The sequence below is a fragment of the Geotrypetes seraphini genome, chromosome 1, assembly GCF_902459505.1.
Source record: "Geotrypetes seraphini chromosome 1, aGeoSer1.1, whole genome shotgun sequence".
NCBI lineage: Eukaryota > Metazoa > Chordata > Amphibia > Gymnophiona > Dermophiidae > Geotrypetes > Geotrypetes seraphini.
Window position 1 is genome coordinate 36907511 of NC_047084.1, and position 17673 is coordinate 36925183.

General features: G+C 39.3%; 1 protein-coding gene across 6 annotated transcripts in view; it reads right to left on the reverse strand.

Annotated features, from left to right (window-relative positions):
* Positions 1–1557: 1557 nt before the first annotated feature.
* MAST4 (microtubule associated serine/threonine kinase family member 4) overlaps positions 1558–17673 on the reverse strand; it is a 924748-nt gene continuing 908632 nt past the window's right edge. For all 6 annotated transcript variants that reach the window (XM_033929923.1, XM_033929917.1, XM_033929952.1 and 3 more), the window contains one exon: positions 1558–9762. In XM_033929923.1, the coding sequence (XP_033785814.1) occupies positions 5960–9762 (3803 nt within the window). In that variant the 3' untranslated portion in view covers positions 1558–5959. The remainder of the gene's footprint in view (positions 9763–17673) is intronic.

The following is a 17673-nucleotide window of genomic DNA, read 5'->3' on the forward strand; positions in this document are numbered from 1 at the left end:
AAAAGGCTTGATGACCGTGGCCTGAAGACACAAAATAAAACTCAATAAAAAAAAAGAAAAACAATAAAACTGGGTTAATGGGAAGTCCTAAAAGTACTAATAAGGAACATGCATACAAAAAGTATGCATATACAATATGTCTAAAATAGACACATATAGTATATGCACTGAGAAACTGAAAGAAACAGCTTCTCAGTTCCACAGAAAACAAAGAACTGATGGCCCCTCGATTGCATTCATGGTGCGGTGGTCTTCAAGTTTTCAATGTGATACTGCGCTTATGGACTGTCCATACTGAGCTCTGTGGATGTCACCTACATGTATGAATATGCTCCCTGCTTGTCCTGGGATAACTTACTTTATAAGTTACATGTATAAATGTGCACCCCACTCCACTCAGACTCCGCCTATGTGTATACTAATCTGTATAATGCATGCTATGTTCTTCTTTACAGAATAGTGCATTGCTCGTATATGCTAGCAATCTGAACATTTACATCCTTAACTAATGTGTAAATGTTAGCAACTACTTTACAGAACTACCTCAAGATGTGGCAAAAGATCCCATGGGAACAAAAGAGGGAAAAGGGCACTAATAGCTGTTTGAAGACTCAAAACCAACTTAAGTGCAGCAAAATAGCACAAAAAGTAGAAAGAAAACTCCAAAGTATGAGGAAGGAGGCAACGCTGCACCAACACTGAAAGAAAGTCCCCAAAGTACGAAGAGAAGGATAAAGTAGCTGAAAGACTCCAAGGCACCAGGAAAGGGACAATGTTGCACCAACATTGACATGAAGTTCCTAAAGTAAGAGAAAAGAAATAAAGTGGCATCAACAATGGAGGCAAAAGAGGGACAAAGGGCACTAATAGCTGTTTGAAGACTCAAAACCAACTTAAGTGCAGCAAAATAGCACAAAAAGTAGAATGAAAACTCCAAAGTATGAGGAAGGAGGCAATGCTGCACCAACACTGAAAGAAAGTCCCCAAAGTACGAAGAGAAGGATAAAGTAGCTGAAAGACTCCAAGGTACCAGGGAAGGGGCAAAGTTGCACCAACACTAGCATGAAGACCCTAAGGCAATTAGGGCAAAAAGTTTGGGCAGTGGTGTTCAGTGGGTCCTTCGCCAAGAGGAATATGACTGCATTTGTTATTCTTCTATTACACTGATATTCCTTACTGTTTCTTTATGCTTAAGATTGCTTGCCGAGCCAAGCCCTTTAGCAAAAATAAATATAATTTACAGAACCTTAAAAAATACAATTGCTCATTTCCCAGTCATGCTGAATTTTTATTTCAATGTTATGCAACTGCATAAGTATAAATATTTGTTCAATATACAACAGTTACGACATCCATAGGGAAGTCTTCAGAGAAAAATAAGATTGCAAACACTTTATTGCACAGATCTTAATGAACATGTCTTTAAGCCGCAAAATGTACAGCAAGAAAGACTACAAAGAGGCACATCTCAATATACAGTCACGTTAGGACAGAATAGGTAGAACACAAGGACATCTATATCTAACAGCTTACTGGGTAGGGTCAACTCCAACAGACAGTTACTACAGAAACACAAGTCATGTACGGTTAGACTTACAAAACTCGCTCAACAGGTTTTTTTTTTCTGAAGTAAATCAGTAATATGCTATACAAAATATACAGAAAAATATTTGTAAACAAAATGGTTAGATGTGCTTTAAAAGAACAATAAGATAGCTCAAAACGAAAAAAAAAAAGGATGTAAACTAGGAAAAAGCTCCCAGATAGAAACATCTTTAAATTCCAGTGCATTAGTATTTGGCTGTAACAAAACAAACATTCATATACAGGTACACAGGTACTGTTGATAATTTCCAAAAGGTGTTAATTCTTCAACCTTGGTTTCACAGAGTTGCACATGGAGAGGGAAAGTTATACAGAGGCACATGAAAACATGCTGAAAGGATCAGGCTAGGCTTTGTGCCGATTAACCATTTCCTGAAGTACACTAACCCCCCTCCCCCTCCTCTTTTTACTAAGTCGCGGTGGAGGTTTCTACTGTGGCCTGGAGTGCTAAATACGCCGACATTCATAGAATTCCTATGAGCATCAGAGCAGCGTCAGAGTATTTAGCCTCCTGGGCCACGGTTGAAACCTCTACTGCAGCTTAGTAAAAGAGGCAGTTTGGCGTCTTCCTAAAGTATTTTGATGGCCAAAGATATATACTTTTCTAGACCTGCTCTGCATGGTTACAGCAGGAGGTCAGAGATACTGGATTTTTTTTTTTGTTTTGTTTTTTGCTGTGAATATCCAGCAATCCTTCTTTTTAATATAGGACAAAAACTTTGCCATGTGCCCAATACCTTTATCTCTCCATCCCCAGCAGCTCGTTGATCAGGGTAGAGAATCATATGTTGTGAATGTCTCTTTTGTGGATCCTTAGTATGTTGTGAATATCTCTTCATTAGATCCTCAATCAGGGGTACTACAAGTCAGGCGATGAAAAATATGAAACAATCAACAGTATTTTGGTACAATAGCTTTCTAAAAATGTTTTCTTTCTTCCCCTAAAGTTTTATAGCCATTAAGTTAAACATGATGATTCTTTTTTTCTGGCTATACAGAAGCGTTACTTTAAAAAGTCTTTCCAAGCTAAAATAGTAAAAGAGGAAAAAATATATAAAAAAATATGATGAAACTCTATACAATCCCAATGAAAGACCAACAAATATTGGTAATGAAATGGCACTTGTGTGGGCGGATGCAGTATCTTAGCAATCACTGTTAACAGAAAGGGAGAAGATTCCAAAATGGCATGTTATTGAGCCCACACATCTTACAAATATTCATTTATATGGCCACTTCTATAACACAACCTTCTTTCATTAAATACATGGGTCTCTAATTCAGCAAGCCAAACACCTCAACTCTAAGAATAATTTGATAACTTCCAAGGTTCAAAATGTATATGATTGAAAAGGGGCTTAACAAAAGAAAACTTGACCATCATATTCAAGCATCTATTAGCTCCAACATAATCCCTTTGGGGCCTTTTTTTCAAAAGTATGCTTTAGTCTGGGTTTAATGCATTCTAAAGCAGGACTTTCTAGTGTGCTAAGCCTAGATTTATTGCACAGCTTCTTGGCCCCTTTTATCAAGCCATGTTAGGTTTTTTTTTTTAATCATAAGCCACAGTGGTAAACGTTCTAACGCTTATAGGAATTCTATGAACATTGGAGCTTTTACTGCAGCGGCCAGGGATTAAAAAAACCCTAATGCGGGTTGATAAAAGGAGGCCTTTATTCATTTTTTTTTTTTTTTTTTGCAGGTCATGCACTAATGTTATTAGTATATGAGGCCTGAAAAATATTAATGTGGGAGTACTTATCACCCCTTATTTAGCTGGATTGGGCAGGAATGCCTATTTTCTATCCATGACATACCCCCTCTTCAAAAAAAAAAATATGTATATATAAAAAAGACTAATGTGTGCTTGGTGCATGAAAACAGGCAAAATACTACAAAATGCTTTTACACATTTTGCAGTAGCCAATTTTCCTTGCTAATGCCATGCTAAGGGCTTAACGCCCTTTAGTAAAAGGTCCCCTTTGTTACCAAACTGCACTTTTTAAATGATTAATCTTGCAATGTGGACTACTTTTTGCTTTTGCTTACAAATGTTTTGAAAGGCACGGAGCTACTCAAGGCATTTAAAAGAGAATGTGACCCCCCCACCCCCCAAGATGCTTGATAAAATCAGCAAACGCTAACCACAGCAGATTGCCTCAGCTACATACTGTTTAGAAATCCTCAGGGCATGCTGATAGTAAGAGAATGCTGAAACAACATTGTTTTCCCTTCTGGTCACAAATGATGTCATAATTTTTTTTTAAAAGTGATTTCGTGGGAAGTACTCAAATCTGTGACTGTAATGTTACTTTATGAGAAAGCAGTACCTGCAGGGTTGTTTTTTTTTTAAGATATGCATCTCCCTTTATTACCAGTAAATTTTATTTTTAAATTCTTCCAATCCTTTCTCTGCAATCTTCTGACACCCTTGGGAACGGTTATGTCCACAACTGTGTTGCAATCTACCTCCTGTGGATTCAATGTTGTGTGATGGTTTGTGTGACATCACACCTAACAAACTATAGGATCCACTGAGACTCTTACAAACAAAGTTGTCCTGGGTTACATGAAACTGCAAAGGGAGCAACTTAATTAAAATATATATATATTAGTGGCATTTTTTTCATTTGATGGAGGGAATTGCTTCATGACTCATGCATATCTGAAAACAAGAAAATACTAAGATATGATTTTCTTTTAGGTTAATAAAGCAGGGACGGCACACTTATTCTAGGTTATAGACATTTGTTTGTACTCCCGAGCAGTCATGGGCTTTGGAGATGGCCATCCCACAAAAGCTCTGCTAGACTACCATCATCATTCAACCATCTCCACCATCATCATTCAACAGAACAGGGGTAGGCAATTCCAGTCCTTGAGAGCCGGAGCAAGGTCAAGTTTTCAGGATCTCCACAATAAATATGCATGAGATAGATTTGCATCTCAAGGAGGCAGTGCATGCAAATCCATCTCATACATATTCATTGTGGATATCCTGAAAATCTGACCTGGCTCTGGCTCTCGAGGACTGGAATTGCCTACCCCTGCAATAGAATATAATCATCTGGGACTGGTTCATTAGTAAAGCTAATTTCAGATGGAGCGAGGGATGCTGTACTGTTTTCCTTAGATACGTCTGCTGCAGTCAACGTAACCGATCACGCTACGCTACTTTAATGACTTCTTGATTTTAATATTCCTGGGCTGGCACTTCACTGATTTCATTCATACCTATTTGACCACTTTTATGTAGTTCACTTCCCTGACCCAACCTCTTCCCCGAGGCCTGTGCTCAATTCTGGGCCTGGTATTTTTAAATATCTTCTTAGCATCCCTATTAACTCTCCTTTTACAGTCATCATGGGCTCCTTTTACTAAGGTGCGCTAGTGTTTTTAGCGCGCCCTACATTGCCACGCACACTAACCCTGCACTAAGCACCAAAAACTAATGCCAGCTCAATGGAGCTAGTGCAGCTTAGTAAAAGGAGCCCTATAATTTACATTCTTTATATAGGCTGGTGACATCTAACGTCTCCTGCCCCCCCCCCCCCCCTTGAGTCCTTATCTACTCCCGTAAGTGCTTTAATCTCTAATAAACTAGATTCCATTGCAGAGTGGCCAGCAGAGATTTGAGAAGCACTATTTTAGTTCATGTCAGCACTAGCTGTGCTGGTGTTTAACAAGAATCGTGACTGATCTTAACTGGCCTTGCTCTAGGAGGTACAGCTGGGGTTTTGCCTAGATCTGGTGACAGATGTATCCAGATACATCAGTGTAATATCAAATTCCTCATCAAGGATCAAAATTAATAACAATAAAAAATACTCTGCCAAAACCCACATTTCTTTAGCTTAACTAGTAGAAATGCTTTTAATACATACCAAAAATTTTTTGTGCCTCTCTTCTAAACCTCAGTAATTTTCTCAATTATATGATGACATTTTTATGTCAAAGAAATAGCTTTTGTTGTTTTTTTTTTAAAAAAAGCTAAGTAAACAATGCAAACCAGCAGCAAAAAGTATACTCTACATTCAGAACCAAACACATTATTCTCTACACAGAGATTCTTCCCTTTTCCTCCTATTCATCAGTTCTCACCCACAAAGGTAATTCTATACAAATACTACAATATATAGTAACAGTTTTCACGGTTGCAGACAGGAAGGCATACTGAAAAGAGTCCTTTCTTTATCACTCCCCTCAATCCTCCTTCCCTTTTTTTTTTTTTTGAATTGGCATAATGTTTTTAATTGTGAAAATCATATGCACAGTGCTGGTTTGTGAAAGTAGTCAGGACACAGTAACTGCGTTAGTAAAAGTCCTCGGGCTATATCCACCTGACACTGACAAACTAGGATATCTTTTTGGGAGGGCCGCTCTGGGATGTCTCTGCTGGTCTTCCTCGTCTCTGCTGCATGAGGTCTTTCTCCGAAGAGCAAGTGCTGCTGGGATGGTCATGCGCACTCGCCAACTGTGACAAGTCTTTACCTGAATTCTGTTTCCTCGTGACAGAGAGTTGGGACGGAGACGCCTCCTTGCCCTTACTGGCTGTAGTATTTGACCTCTCTGAAAGTCCAGGCTTCAGGCCCAGGCTTGATTTGGGATGGCGGCTCTCTGCTGCAATGTCAGTAGTACCGAAAGACAGATGTGAATCTTTTTTATTCATTTCATTTTTCCCAGGCGGGTTTGTTAATTTTTTCAGTTCCTTAAAGCTAGTTGCAGGAAGCCCTGCTGAAGTTGGTTTACCCTTTGTTGAAGGTGCCTCACTGTGTGAAGGTAGAACAGTGTCTTGTTGACATTCCAGACGTGCATGGGGCTTAACCTGCTTCTCTGAGCTTGCAGCTGTGGGGAAGGTGCTCTGTGTGGTGGTCACTGGTAACTGTTTAGCTGAATTCTGTCCAAGAGCATCCCTCGGCTGATTCTGATTAACTGGTACGCATCTTTTTGGATCTTGATCACCTTTGCTCATATCTTTACCTCCAGTGTAGCAGTTCGTAGACGCAGCCCTCGGCTCAATCTTCTCATTGCTGCTTTGAACGTAAAGTGCGTTGGTGCATTTTCTTTCTTCCGCTCTCCTGGCTGAGAGAGGGGTTGATTTACTTAGATCAGCCTGCGTGCAAGTTGACTGACAGTCTTTCACAGTGCTTAGCATTGGTTGCTGTGGAGCCATTACATTTTTTTCTGTCACCCAGCCTGGAGTTTGATTTGTCGACTCATTAAAGTGTATAGCCTCTCGACTCTGTGAACATTTACAGTTCTCTGAAGCTGCTGACGCCTGGCCAGTACCAAATGATTTATTCTTGGTTTCAGAAGTGATGTTTGTTTGCACAGGAGCCGATCTATAGTCTAATCCCTGAAGCCTTCCCACCAGAACAGACTCACAGCATGCTTTTATTGGAGAACGTGAAACAGAAGGGAATGATTCTGGCATACTTGTGCTGGTAGTTTTACCACCTTTGCTGTCATCATAGAGCATCTGCATTGCTGTGTCTTTATCTGTCATATTTGCAGTGTACTGTTTCCATAAAAGCGTAGATCTGTCTGAATGTTTAGATACAGGAAAATGAGCATCAGTTGCAGATCTCGGCTTAGTACTGCCGCCTTCCAGATGTGCTGCTGCAGCTTGAGAATGTTTTCGGGGCCCTTGGTAGAGGTCAGCAATAGAGTATTTCTTTATATTTCCTTTTCCGACAGGGATGCTTGAAAAATTGCACTGCTCATTGGGTCTACCTTTGCTGTAAGTAAGAACGGGTATATTGCTCGATTGTTTTGAGGCAGTTTGGGCTGATTTTCCTGTGATATCTGCTTTTTCCACAGGTAACAGTTCTGTCGTTTTCTCCATTTTACTGTTACAAAGCATGGTCGGCTGTATCAAGGTTTTGGAGGAAGACGTCTCAGATTTTGATGAAATGGGAAACTTCTGCTTGGCTGTTTCACTTTCAAAAGGGGTACTGACAGAATTAAGACAGTCTTTGGTGAACGTTTTTGGTAAACTTGGATTATCAGTATAACTGGTCCTATATGTAGCTGCCTGAGGTATATCAGTTCCCACTGTTTTAGACTTAATGCTATCCTCGGTGGCATTTTTTTGACAATTCAAGATGTTTTCAGAATCCCTCACTGCAGACAAGTCTGTTGTGGATGTCTCAGGAGAGTGATCGCTTACAAGCTCAGTTTTTACTGTGAAATATTCATTGTTCCTCTGCTCATCCAAGCATTTGACAGACAGTTCTTTCTGATTTTTCGCCTCTCGGCTGACAGCTTTATCAGAAGTGAAAAATTTCAGAGTTGTGGAAGGCCTAAATAACATCTGAACTCCGAGCACACACTGAGCTGGTGCAGTGCTTGATGCTGCCTCACTTAAACTACTTCTGTTTTTCAATTCAGGGTTATTCCCTTGATTGATTTCAGGTACTGAACCCTTGAGCTTTGCAACTAAACTTGAATTGGTTGCTTCTTTTTTCTCTTTTTCTAATTCTCTATTTGTGGAAAGCATCGGTAAACCATAGCCTGCCTGCTTATATTGCATTTCCAAAGCATCTTGCTTGTTAACTTCTGAGAAAGCCGCAGGCAACTCATGCCGATATGAAAATTCCCCTTTAACTGTGTTCTTCTGATTTACAGGCACTGAAGGTATAACATCACTGCTGCTGCTTTGATTTTCCAGAACTGAAGATGAAGGTAATTCTGTTTTTAAAACCTTTGGGCCCGAAAGCAGGGCTATGTCTAAAGTGCCTTCAATTGGTTTCAGACAAGAGACTGCCCTCCCTTCCAGCTTGTGCTCAGAGGGACTTTTTCTGACAGAAGAGTCCGTTGACATGACAGCTGATTTTTCACTACCACTTTCTGTTCGAGCATTGAAGTTCTTAAGAGGGGCATGTGCACCACCATTAAAAGCCACATTATCAGCCACTGCTGTAAATTCTTGGTATAAACTGATGGGTCTAGCATTTATCTGAAGGTATTCAGAAGCAGTTGGAGTAATTTTGGGTTTTATCATTAGACAAGGGCCATCATCCTTTCCTTCAAAATATTTTTTCTCCCTATCATAATCATTACTTGAAAGCTTACCATCTAATCTTTCAAACTTGGCATCATCTTTATTTGAGACTGATTTATCTGTATTCCCTGCTCTGGTATTCGATGATTGGTCTGAAGGATGAGATATCACATCTTGTGACACAGACGCAGGGGAAGCTCTTTTAAAACTGTATGATGTCTGACCTGTTTCATGGAGATGCAGCTCATCAAGAGGATTCTGCGCATCTAAGGCAAGGTTGTTGTCCCTTGATCTCACATGAATATTGCAAACAGTATCTTTGAAAATACCACCCCCTGAATGAGGCTCCAGGGATAGAGCTTTATTTTCAGACTGGCTTAATGCGTGCAAGTTTTTTGGAAATATTTTCTCATCTCTCTTTTCCAGACCTAAAGGTGTAAGATTTCCCAATTCACTAATGCTCTGCTTCTGAAGAGATTCTTGTGTCTCAGAAGAATCTTGTTTTTTCATAATTATCTTGGCCCTTAATTTTTCTTTGTCTAACTCATCCACGGACTCCTGCCTTCCTATTTTTCTTGATCCTGCACGTTTCAAGCAGCCTTGCTCCACTGGTCTAACTCTAGTGACCGCAGGAGCGTCACAGGCATTCTCTTCCAGACACTGCAGTGTTAAGTCTCTTTGCGAGGACTCTTTTTGAACTTCTTCTTGAGTTACTTCCAGGCTCTTCTTACGTGTGCAAAGATGTTTCTTCTCACAGCTATAAGTTGGTGCAAGCTTTTCTTCAGACTGGACTCGTTTTAACAGTGGAGATCTGGGTGGTTCAGCACTCTTAGGTCTGACTATGTGTCTTACAATAGTTGGTGGGGAATGCATCTTGGAAGGGAAAGTCTGAGTTACTTTTGAACTTCCAACAGAGTTCCCAAGTAAAGGTGATGGAGATCTTTGAGGGGACGTTGGTTGAGGAGTTGGAGAAGGAGTCCGTGCTAATGGGGACAGGGGGATGCTGCCAGCTGATTTACGCCTTCCTGATCTATATCTTGGCCCACCAAGTTTTGGACCCAAACCGTGAAGTGTGTTGGGTCTGATGTGCCCTGAACCAGCTGGAGAATTAGGTGCACTTGAACTTGGGGAACTGCTCTGTGATGAATTTGTTCCTGTAAGAAAAAAGCAAGAGAGGTGGATAATTAATTTTTTAATTATTATTATTATTTCTTTATTCAATTTTAAATTGAAATATAACATATTGATGCATTAGGTAATATAAATCAGGTAGCCATATCAAAGATTACATAACAAAAGTTACATAAAGAAAAACTTCATACAATTCAGAATTTAAATGGCTATAATTCCCCTATAAGCCCACTATATTGGGGAGAGAGATTTCAGGTAAGGAGGCATCTCCCAAGAGATCAAACACAAGAAAAACAAGAAAATACAAAAATAAAAAGGTGGCTCAAACTACTTGTCTCATTATTTCTATACTTCACATTAGATAACTATTATCCATTTTCTTCCCTCGTATCCTTAATCTGGACCTGTACATGCATATTTTTATAAAAATACATATGTACAAACATGGGGAACAAGCATAAATTTAAACCTTTTTTGGCACAGATGTAAATTTGTATGAGAGGACTGATGTGCTGTTGGGGATGGTTCTGAGATCCTATTTTATAAGGGCAGACAGGCACCTATGTTACTTTTGCAAAATGAAACAAACACACAAAACTCAGATAATAAATACATCATCAAAACTTTTTTTATATATATAAGAGAGGATCATCATATATAATTCAATTCTCCCCATATACTGTATATAATACTGTATATACTTGAATATAAACCAACCAGAATACAAATCGAGGTAACGGTTTTTCCCTAAAAAAAGGAGGAAAAAAGGTTGACTCAAATATAAACCGGAGAAGGGGGGTGTTTAATATTCAAGTGCAGTGCCTTGTCCTGCTAGGTTCTGCACTCTGTTCCCCCTCTGACCCTGCTTGGCCAGGCTCTGTATCTACCCCCCTCTCTTACTCTCTCCCTTGCCAGTCACTGTACCCTGTCCCTCCTCCCTCACGATGCCTTGCAAGTCTCCTCTGGGCCTGCCGTAAGTCCTGATGTTCCAGCAGTGGGCCGGGATATCAGGAATTCCTCCCACTTCCTTTCCTAAACGATTCTAAGAATTTTTACCTCCCTCCGGCCTCCCCCATGCACCTTTAGAATTCCTGGTGGTTCAGCGACCTTTCTTCACTCCTGCCCGTGCAGAGCCACTAGCTGATTGGCTGTCGAGAGTTCTTGTTGCAGCCATTCAGCTAGCGGCTCTGCATGGGAAGGAACGAAGGATGGTCGCTCTTGCCTGTGCAGAGCCGCTAGCTGATTGGTTGTCGCGAGTTCATGGCAGACAATCAGCTAGAGGCTCTGCATGGGCAGGAGCGACCTTCCTTCGATCCTGCCCATGAAGAGCTGCTAGCTGATTGGCTACTGCGAGAACTCATGGCAGCCAATAAGTTAGCAGCTCTGCATGGGCAGGAGCAAAGGAAGGTTGCTCCTGCCGCGGTTCGCTGCTCAACCACCAGGGATTCTAAAGGTATGCAGATGAGGTGAGAGAGAGGTAAAAATTCTTAGAATCAGCTGGGACAGGAGGTGGGAGTGATCCCTGCTGTCCGGGTCCACCGCTGGACCACCAGGAATTTCAAAGGTACACAGGGGAGGGGGTGGGAGATAAAAAATTATTAGAATCGGCGGAGACAAGAGACAGGGATCTCTCCTGTTCTGGACCACTAGGTCTCATGGCAGGCCTAGCAGAGCCTGCAACAGGTTGGGAGGGGGCAGATCAGTGATGACCTGAATATAAACTGAGACCCCCCATTTTTGGGCCATTTTTGCGGCCCAAAAATCTCAGTTTATATTCAAATATGTACAGCAAATTCAGAGAAGGAATAAAGATATAATCATAAGTCCTGAGATATGGGGAGAATTTGATTATATATATATATACAGTCATATGAAAAAAAATTAGGAATGTTTACATATTGATGTCAAATCTTTTTTTTAAATTTATCTCTGGAAAAGAAAGTGATGTAATTGCAGGTAAACAACAAAAATTTTCCTTGATTTACTCATGAACAAAAGATAGCCACAAAAATGTGTAGTCTGAGGAATAAATTAGGACACCCTACACCCTAATAGTTGGTGTTACCCCATTTGGATGAAATTACTGCAGTGTGACGCTTCTTGTAGCTATCTAACAGTCTCTGACATCAGTCTGAGGAAAGTTTGGCCCATTCCTCAATGCAGAATTCTTTCAGCTGTGAGATGTTTGAGAGGTTTCTTGCATGGACAGCCCATTTCAAATCACCCCATAGCATCTCAATGGGATTAATATCAGGCTTTGACTCGGCCACTCCAGGACTCTCCATTTCTTAGATTTTAGCCAGTCCTTAGTGGATTTACTGGTATGTTTTGGGTCATTGTCATGTTTCAGGGTCCAGTTCTGCTTCAGCTTTAATTTTCTTACAGATGGTCTCACATGTTTCTCAAGCACCATTTGATACACAGTAGAATTCATGGTGGATTCTATGATGGTGAGCTGGCTAGGTCCTGCTGCAGCAAAGAATCTCCACTTCTACTTCCATGTTTCACAGTTGGTAGGTTCTTTTCATGGAATGCTGTATTTGGTGTACGCTAAACATGCCTTCTTTTCTGGTGTCCAAATAATTCAATTTTAGACTCATCTATCCATAGAACACTATTCCAGAAGTCCTGGTGTTTGTCTACATTCTCTCTGGCAAACTTCAGTCTGGCCTTGAGGTTTCTCTTAGAGAGTAAAGGTTTCCTTCTTTCACACCTACCATGCAAGTTAAACTTATATAGTCTCTTTCTGATTGTAGAGGCATGCACTTTCACATCAACAGTAGCAAGAGCCTGCAGTAGGTCCCGTGATGACATTTTAGGGTTTTTGGAGACTTCTTTTAGCATCTTGCGGTCTGCTCTGGGGGTCAACTTGCTTGGATGGCCAGACTTGGGCATGTTGGCAGTTGTATGGAAAGTCCTCCACTTGTACACTATTTTCCGGACCGTGGAATGGCTAATGTCATATTCTTTTGAGATCTGTTTAAATCCCTTACCAGACTTATAAGCTGCTACAATCTTCTTTCTGAAGGCCTCAGACAGCTCTTTTGATCTCACCATGGTGTTCACTCTCACCACAGCAGTCATGAGCACACCAAACTATATGTTTGAGGTTTAAGTAGGGCAAACCTCCTTCAAAATACTGAGTAACGATGTTCTAATCATGTGCACCTGATTTGATACACCTGTGTGTGATTTGAGCCACTTTAAGTTGGGGGTGTCCTAATTTATTCCTCAGTTAGAATACACATTTTTGTGTATATCTTTTGTTTCATGAGTAAATCAAGGAAAATGTTTGTTGTTTACCTACAATTACATCACTTTCTTTTTCAGAAATAAATAAAAAAAGATATGACATCGATATGTGAACATTTCTTAAGAAAGAACTGAATATTTAATGGGGTGTCTTAATTTTTTCACATGACTGTACATGGTCCTCTCATATAAACAAATGATTTTTTGATTTAGTATTTATTATCTGAGTTTTGGGAGTTTGTTGTATTTATAATTTGATTCACTTTGACCTTGTTTATTGTGTGATGCCATTATAAAATAGGGACCTATTTCAAACTTTGATGTAGGCACTCATAAAATTACTTTTCACTTAAATACAGGATAGACTGTTCTTAAAACCACATTTTTAGGACAAAAACCAAAATTTTTTTCTCAAAAGATTTTTCTCTCTTATAATCACTGGATCCAATATCCAGTGGGACTTGCCTGGGTAGAAGCTGTCCCCTGCCTAAATAAGTCCCACTCACTGAGGCCATCCCTGGATTTTCAGAGCTATTATTCAAACAATGCCTCTGAAAATCTAGACAGATCATCTTAGCACTATCTAGGTAGTGCTGAGGCAGTCTATGTGAAAGGGTCAGAGCAGAATGGATTTTTACGCAGGTATTATAAGAATATAAATGCTGATGGTCTTATGTCTGTGTAACTATCCAGTTAACCCAGCACAGCAAAAATGTTGAATATTGTTGATACCTGGATAATTGCACCAGATATCTCTATTCCTGGATTTTCAATAGCACTATGTGAATGACAGCTGAAAATTCAACTTTATCTTTAAAGACCAGAGCCCAGATGTACAAAACTCACTGTGCGTTTAATGATCATTGCTAAACCAGTTTTAACATCAAAGTATTTCAGCTATCGATGCTCAAAATGGCAAATCCTGGTCTTTTCCATGGTTTGTAGCAGCTTCTGATAATCATTTATGTATTTAAAATATTTATCAACTGCCTATTCCTAAACGGCATTACAAAAATTACATACATAAAATGAAACATACAAGACTTATACAAAATATCTTGAATTACAAATGAATAATATTACAATATCTTGAATTACAAATGAATAATTTGTAAATATATTACAATGAGTTCATCAGTATTAAAATGAGTATGCTGATCAATGACCACATGACGCACAAAATGAAGTGCCGGCCTTTAACGATCCAAATTTAGTGACAGGTCAGGAGGTGCTGGTAGCGTTGAAATGCATGTTTAGACGTATATACTGGCAGATCTGGGCTGCCGATTACATATGGAAATTCATTAAAAATTATATTTTTTAATGGAATTGAACCATAATATAAGGGTGTTTAAAGAGTGCATCTTATGCACATTGAGGAATAGTGGCTCATGGCCAGTGGGGGGCGATGTCTATTGGACGGTAATGGAATGGACGTCAGGACATGATAGTGCAGTATTTTGTGGAGTTTTTCTACAAAAATGCCTGCTTTTCGTATGATTCTGGGTAACTAGTTAGATACAAGCATATGTGTTATTTAAGGCCACACCCAATAGAAGCGTACGAAAAGTTGGTGAATAAAAATCTGAATATGGATGTAGCCAAGGCCAGAAAAACACACTACACATTAGCATTAAGGAAAAGCATAATAATATTCTTTTTATGTATTTTGCTATTAAGCCAGACCATAGAGGAAATCAGGATATACATGAACTCCATCTCTGTTTTTCTATGTCTTCTGCTTGGCTTTACTCCATTTTGTGTTCAGCCTATATCCCTAGTCTTTGTTCAGGTTTTTCCCGCTTTTAGTCTTGTGGTTCTAATTGATACCAGATGTGGCTTAGGCTGGTTAGGAAGAGCATATTAGATTACGTATCCCAAACTGAGATATAACATGCATTAAATATGAATGACATATAATGTGTGAAGCTATGAATGTTTGGGGGCCCCCAAATGTGTGATATGTGGTGGTAAAAGAAGGGGTACTTAAAGTGAAATGTTTTATATAAGGAACACTAAGGAAAAATCCTAAGGTAACATCTGGAAATAATTAGAGTCAGAAACTGCTGTACCAGTTTCCAGCATTGGTAGCCCACACTTAGGACTGTGTAGGTGTAACATGAAACTGTCAGTTGTTCAAAGCAGGAGGAGGGAGTACCCCTCCTCCAGGATAAGGCTGAGAACATTTCAGCAGCTTGCCTGATACATAGACAAACTGTCTGAAATAAGTTTTAAGAAGGACAAAAAGAATATTGAATATGTTATAAAATGTTAATGTATATTCAAGGATGAATGTAAACAAACAAATATGATTTCTGGAACTTTTATTTCATGTTAAAGAAAAGTTCTTTGTCCAAATTTCAGGACAGCCTCTCTTAGTGGATTGGCTGACGGCCAATGATGTCAAACTGGACTGAAGGTATATATCGGGTAGCTTCGAAGTATCGGGTTGAGATCGTTATCAGAAGGCCAGCATTTTGGCAACTATAACGACCTCCCACTAACACAACTAGCCTTTTGAGTTCCATGATGGAAAAATAAAAGCAATAAATAATTATTTTGGTAAACCTTGCGTTATGCGTCATTTCCATGTTTTTGTTATTTTGGACACTTTGAGTGAAAGCTAGCAGCTTAATTGGCAACTGCAGCTTTATGAGTGCGCTGGCGTCCAATTACCCATGTTCAACATGTGTTAAAGGTATGTCTCATGTGCGCTGGTTAAAGCTGCCATAGAAGTTTCACGCCTATAATTGATGCTCATGCACAACTACAACGTAGCTTTTCTTGGCGCATGCAAACATCTGTGCCTCTATACTTGATGTAATCTGCGCATGTGTTAGTCGCTTGCTCCAATGACTAATCAAATGGGATTATGGCGGACCTCCATGAAACTGATTTGCACACGAAATTGTTTAAACTTCAATTGCAGTTTTCAAATCAGACTTTTACTGGCCCCTGCAGTGACCTGCAGGATTTTAATGGCGATTTTAGAGCATCTGGCCCCAAGGTCAGCATTTAAGAGAAATGCTGACTGTGGAGTTTAAACATTGGGTTGAGGGTAGGGGACTTTGGGATGCTTACCACCTGATCAGGCCAAGCTCTTTCATTGTAAAATTTGTACAATTGTATTCCACGTAATGTTTGGGAGGGCACCATTATACTATTTGGATGCAATCTGTTTTCTAAAGGAAGGCATATTGAGAACATTAGGAAATACCTTGTTATTGTCTTGTCCTGACCCCAGATTATACAGATCCAAAAGAAATTATATTTTTACATTTTCTTATCAGGCTACCACTACCTGCCATTCTCTCTCTTTTAACATAAGGGGAAAATAATTTGTTTTTTTGGGTTGTTTTATGAAACATTAGAAATATTTCTTATTTAGGATATACTTGAAGTTGAAATACTAATCATTTTTCATTTCATATTTTACTTTGGTTAATTTTCCCCCTTCAATATAAGGAGTAAAGGCAAATATTTTATTGCTAGAAATCATTTTACTAGAACATATTTGGAAATGCTAGTTTTCTTTTTTACCTCTATTATTTTTAGATAATGAATGCATATTCTTGTAATTTAGAGGGGATATTTATTTGCTGTTACTTCCTATATATGAATGGTCTCTTTTGATGGAATCCACACAGAACCTAACAGCATATAATACAGTATAAGACTATTTGTACTGTTTTTATAATTTGTATCCAATGAATGCTTTGGTTATACTGAAAACAAGTTAAAATACAAAAGACAGCTGATAGGGACAATAGAACCTTCTCCACTGTTTTTGTTATTGCAGAATGATGAACACAGACTTCTTGCATATGATCCACTCAAGATGCAATTCCAAGGACTTCCAAGTCATTACTAAACAGTAAAAAGTTATGAATATTGCAATAAATTCTAATTCAGGGCACATTTTCAGTATAGTTTTAACATAACATACATAATATAACATCGTACGTATAAACCGCGTAACCATAAGTTCAACATGGTTAACAAAAGATCAATAATAAAGGTTTGGACAAGTTCCTGGAGGAAAGTTTTAGACAAGTTCCTGGAGGAAAAGTCCATAGTCTGTTACTGAGAAAGACATGGGGGAAGCCACTGCTTGCCCTGGATTGGTAGAATAGAATATTGCTACTCTTTGGGTTTTGGCTAGGTACTAGTGACCTGGATTGGCCACCGTGAGAACGGGCTACTGGGCTTGGTGGACCATTGTTCTGACCCAGTAAGGCTATTCTTATGGTCTAACAAACAAACATATTGAAGCTTAATTTAAAACAATAAAAAAAGCTTTTTATTTTTGCTAGCAGAACATACAACAGCAACTAGCACCCTTTAAGAGGATTTTTTAATAGGATAAATTGAAGTGCGGCAGTAAGTATTCTCTGTCACTACTCTCATCAAACATGATGCAACAGAGGTGCTAGTTTGCTATAAATAATTGTTTCACTTGTTAGGATTTTCTTGCTAACAGATAGAGGACACAGGACATAAGGGAACATTTGACAGCTATTTTATTTATAGCAAGTGATCAACTCTGCTATGGCTTCCAGGGATAGGTTTGTTCACAGTCTGCCAGCAGACTCTAAAACGTAAAACAGGCTGGCTACTTTGCAGCAGGGGTGATTCCAGAAGGAGTAGGTCTAATGTGAAGTGGCAGACTGCAGCTGAAATGA